Source organism: Equus przewalskii, chromosome 9 (genome assembly GCF_037783145.1).
Source record: "Equus przewalskii isolate Varuska chromosome 9, EquPr2, whole genome shotgun sequence".
NCBI classification, from domain to species: domain Eukaryota; kingdom Metazoa; phylum Chordata; class Mammalia; order Perissodactyla; family Equidae; genus Equus; species Equus przewalskii.
This window is the reverse complement of record NC_091839.1, coordinates 17,351,549-17,356,101: the sequence shown is the minus strand read 5'-3', so window position 1 is coordinate 17,356,101 and position 4,553 is coordinate 17,351,549. Positions and strand designations below refer to the sequence as shown.

The window sequence follows — 4,553 nt, the reverse complement described above, 5'->3', positions numbered from 1 at the left end:
TATGAATGGTATTGTACAATATGTGATGTCTCACGTCTAGCTTCTTTCAGTTAATGTTTTCAAGGTTCATCCCTGTTGGTACTTCATTCCTTTTTTTTGGTTAAGTGATATTCCATTGTATGAATATATGACATCTTGTTTATCCCTTGTCAACAAAAAATCTGGAATACAAGCATTTAGTTAGGAAAGATTTATTGCTCATACAGTTTGCAAATCGGGGAGATGTGGCCTTTGACAGCAAACCGAAAGTAGGCAAGGTTTATAAAGGCAAAAAGAGACAAGGTTCATAGGTTGTTTTGCAAAATTTGTGACTGGTGCTGGCAACCACTGTTACTTCTTGACTAGATGCGATTGTTTGCTAAGGCCATCTCTAAGGCAGAAAGCTCTTTTTTTTTTTATGAGGAAGGTTGGCCCTCAGCTAACATCTGTTGCCAATCTTCCTCTTTTTGCTTGAGGAAGATGGTCCCTGAGCTATGATCTGTGACCATTTTCCTCTATTTTATGTGGGACGCCACCACAGCATGGCTTGGCGAGTGGTGCTAGGTCCACGCCTGGGACCTGAGCCCGGGCCCCCAAAGCAGAACATGTGAACTTAACCACTCTGCCATTGGACCAGCCGCCAGAAAGTTCTTATCTGGGGGAGTAAGCATCTTGAAAGAAGGTCAAGATGACAGCAGTGAAACACAGCTCAAAAGTCACATTCCATCTGGGGAGACACATGGCGTGCCTGCATGACCCCATTTCCTCAGGGCCTCGCAGCTCCATTGGGGGAGCCTGCACATGTCTTACTCTGTTTTGTTATCACCGTCCACACCCTTCATCTGTTGATGGATGTTTTGGTTTGTTTGCACATTTTGGGTATTGTGAATAGCACTGCCATGACTTTCCTTGTATATTTTCACAACATAGTATCAATGAGCTTGTCCATCTATCTACATCTTTACTGGACAAATAAATTGCTACAGTGCAAAACCTTAAGGGCAGGGACATTGCATTCCAGGTCACCTAGGTGTGACAATCTGATGAGGAAGCATTGATGGATGACGGTACTTCCCACAACGCTAAGTGGGAGTTCAAAGTTCTGACCTGGACCTATAATAACAACGTCTGCAAGTTTTATTTAACTTTGCATTTGATCTCCCAGGTAATGTCCAGCTCCCTGGACTGTGAGCCTTGTCAGCGGGCTCTCCCCAGACTCCTGACTCCACCAGGATCCTGCCACAAGGAGATGGGGTCATCCAGGAGTCTGGACAGAACAGATGCATCTCCAGTGTCCTCCTGGTGGTCTATGACTGAGGGACACTGACAGGTATCACCAAGTCTGTCTCTAAAACCAACCTACACTCCCAAAGCACCAGAAGGTCAGACTCCCCATCGCTCGCCTGCCTATCCCAGGCCTGGTCCCTCTTCGCAGTCCTTGTCAATCAGACCTGCAAAATGTTGCATTTAACTTCATCTGAAAAGTTAGGGAGAAGGGGGCCATCTAGTCACACCTTACAGACCAAGAAAAATGCTAGATTATTGCTTGTTGAGCTCAGGGCCATCGATTGTCTTGGTGACCAAGGCATTCCCAGCTGCCCCAAAAGCAGAAAAAACGTCCAACTGTGGCAGAATGTTGCCACAAACGAAGCAGAATAAACGTCCAACTACGGCAGAGGCCACCATCCAGTGGCAGCCCAGAGGGTGAGGTAAAGCTCTGATGACAAGATGTCTCTGCTCAGCTTCACTTTGCGTTTGGCCACCTGTTTACTTTTCATGAGCACTGATTATAACGAGGTCCCCTGGGGACTGAGCACCCTCCGTTGTGTCCTCCGTGATCTGGGCCCCAGCAGGCCCCGGCCCGGGCCAGGAGCTCAGTCTGATGCTTGGACGCAGGTCCACGTGGCTCAGAGGGGCTGGACTCCTGAGACTCAAGCTCCTGAACCCAACGCATGAGCCAGACCCAGGTCCTTCATTCAGAAAAGGAAGCGGGCACCCCTGCACCCCACTCCGACCTCCATCCCATCGGGAAACCCGCACAGACACCAAACCATGCTCAGACCCAGTGTGTCTGCCGATGTCCCCATGTCCAGGGCCCCCGGGGGGCTGCTTGAAGAATGGACCAGAGGAGTGAGAGTGGCCCAGGGGGACAAGGGAGGTGATGCTGGGCCATCCAGCAGGAGAGGATGGTGCCTGGACAGAGAGGTGGGGCTCCCAGGACTGGGAAGGGAGAGGATGGCCCCTGGGAGCTGGCTGGCTGGGAGGATGGGCCGTTTCCTGAGATGGGGACCCCACTGCACAGGCAATGCCGGGTCCCCTGGGCTAGAGCCCCATGATGGAGGGTCCAGGCTGTCTTCCCACCGGGGTTCCCAGCCCCCAGCAGAGGACCTGGCACATAGTAGCTGCTCAGTAATGAAAGGATTAATCCAGCATCGTGTCTCCTGCAAGGGGCGGGGCTGAGGGTGGGGCGAGACAGGGAGGGTCCCGGACCCTTAGGGTGGGCCTGGGTGGGCACAGCGCCGAGGTGGGATTTAAGCCACAGGCCCTGTGGACAGAGCCTCAAACGCAGGGAGCAGAGCAGCCGCGAGGATGCAAGAACCCGGGTCTCTGAGGGGTGAGTCCGGGCCGGCTGTGAGGGGCCTGGGCAGTGGGTGGGGTCGTGGGGGTGGGATCCTGTGGCTGAGGCCGGGGAGGCCTTGTGGGCTTCGAGAGACGGGCCCAGCTATCCGGGAGGACTTCCTGGCTGTGGCGAGGGGAGGACTTCGCGCAGTCTGGGGAGTGGAGTTCCATTATTGGGGCGAGCTGAGCAGAGGGCCTGGCACACCGTGGCCCCTGCAAGTGTCTGGGTGGCTTCAGCCCTTCGATGGGAGGGGGTCGGAGGAGGGGGGGAGGTGTAATAATGATACGGGTGGTGTTATCAGGCGCATTTCAAAGATGTGGACACCGAGGCCCAGACAGGTGCGGGCCCGGGGCTGGAAGGGGGAGAGCCAGGCCGGACCCAGGGCGTCTGCTGCGCATCCGCACCCTCATCACAGCGGAGCCTCCGCCCTCCGCCCCGAGCCCCTCACCTGCTCCCGGGGGCCGGCCCAGGCAGGGGGAGGGTGCCCGGGGGGCCGGGGCCGGTCCGTGGGGCTCGTCTCACCCTGTTTCCCCCTCGGCCAGGTCCCCCACCGTCGCCAAGCCCCCCGAGGAGGCGGCGGCAGGAGCGCACGGTGTACAGTAAGGAGCAGCAGCAGGAGCTGGAGAGCAGCTTCCAGACGAACAAGTACCCGACCTACGAGGACCGCGAGGCCCTGGCGGCCCGGCTGGCTCTGCAGGAGCGCCAAGTGCAGGTCTGACCCCGGCCCCGGCCCCGCCCCCGCCAGACCCGCTCCCCCCGCGGCCCTGACCGCGCGCTGCCCGGGGTCACCCAGCAGCACGGGGCCCCGGGAGGACCGAGGGCTGCGCCCCGAGTCCGCCTCAGCCCTGAGCTCTGCAAAGCGGCGACAGGACTGTGCCCAGACTGACGCCCGCGGGGACTCCGGGTGCCCAGAGCTCGGGGCCTCTGTGAACTTGGGGACCCTCTCGGGCCTGTCCCTTCCGGGCCCCCGGGGCTCCTGGGTGGCCAAGCCCTGCCCCCTGCCCCGGCACCCCTCCCCCGGCCTCCTCACCCCAGGAGCCCCTAATCAGATCTGGGGACAGAGAGAGAGGCCTGAGCCGGCCCTTCCCAGGGGGGCAGCCTCCCACCCGGGCCAGAGCCAGGCGTGCGGCCCTCTCGTTCACACCGCCCCCCTGGCCCCTCTCGTCCCCAGGTGTGGTTCAAGAACCGCCGGGCCAAGGAATCCAGGCCGCGAGGCCGCGGAGCCCGCGCTGTGCCCAGGGGCCCCGGAGCCGCAGCCCCGCCCCGGGTGCCGGTCCCTGTTCCTGCCGGACCCCCGCCCCCCGAGGGCCCAGGTTTCTGCAGCCCCCCTCCGCCCAGCGCCGCGAGCATCTTCCCGCCAGCAGAGCCCAGCATCTGCAGCCCCGGCCAGGCCTGGTGGGGCCCCGCGCACGGCGCCCAGGACGTGGTCCCTGCTGCTCCGGCCCCGGCCCCGGCCTGGCCTCACGACCCCTACGCCTCGGACTTCTCGCCGGACCCTGTTGCAATCCCTGACTTCACCGCGCTCTTCTCACCCCGTGACCCCTGCGAGGGACCCGCCCCCTCCTGCGCGTCTGGGTCCCAAAAGAGGGAGGACTCTGCGGATGCGAACGGCTCGGGCCCCGCGAGGTTGCAGGATTTGTAGAGGGTTCTGTCCCTGAAAAGCCGCGCAGACCCCGCGGGGCCAGAGGGGACCAGGGTGTCGTCGGCCTGCACGTGCGTCCACGCGGGCGCGGGGAGCGGCGGCGGGTTGGTCCTCGCAGCTGGGGACTCCTGTGGCGCGCGGACGCTCCTCGTTTATCCGACCCGTGGACGCACCTCGTTTATCCGACCGGCGGACGCTCCTCGTTTATCCGACCTGCAGACGCTCCTCGTTTATCCGACCCGCGGACGCACCTCGTTTATCCGACCGGCGGACGCTCCTCGTTTATCCGACCCGCAGACGCTCCTCGTTTAT

General features: G+C 60.6%; 1 protein-coding gene across 1 annotated transcript; it reads left to right on the top strand.

Annotated features, from left to right (window-relative positions):
- The first annotated feature begins 2,568 nt into the window (after nucleotides 1-2,568).
- Nucleotides 2,569-4,241, top strand: LOC103567539 (tetrapeptide repeat homeobox 1). The gene is made up of 3 exons (XM_008544225.2): nucleotides 2,569-2,593; nucleotides 3,142-3,311; nucleotides 3,771-4,241. Exons 1-3 carry the CDS (start codon nucleotides 2,569-2,571, stop codon nucleotides 4,239-4,241), a joined length of 666 nt encoding a protein of 221 aa, XP_008542447.2.
- Nucleotides 4,242-4,553: the final 312 nt, after the last annotated feature.

Bases quoted from the DNA above. Each gene is read 5' to 3' on its own strand.
- LOC103567539 (XM_008544225.2), top strand. From the start codon at position 2,569: ATGCAAGAACCCGGGTCTCTGAGGG. The intron at 2,594-3,141 runs GTGAGTCCGGGC...CCCCTCGGCCAG, and splicing joins AGAACCCGGGTCTCTGAGGG to GTCCCCCACCGTCGCCAAGC. The intron at 3,312-3,770 runs GTCTGACCCCGG...TCTCGTCCCCAG, and splicing joins TGCAGGAGCGCCAAGTGCAG to GTGTGGTTCAAGAACCGCCG.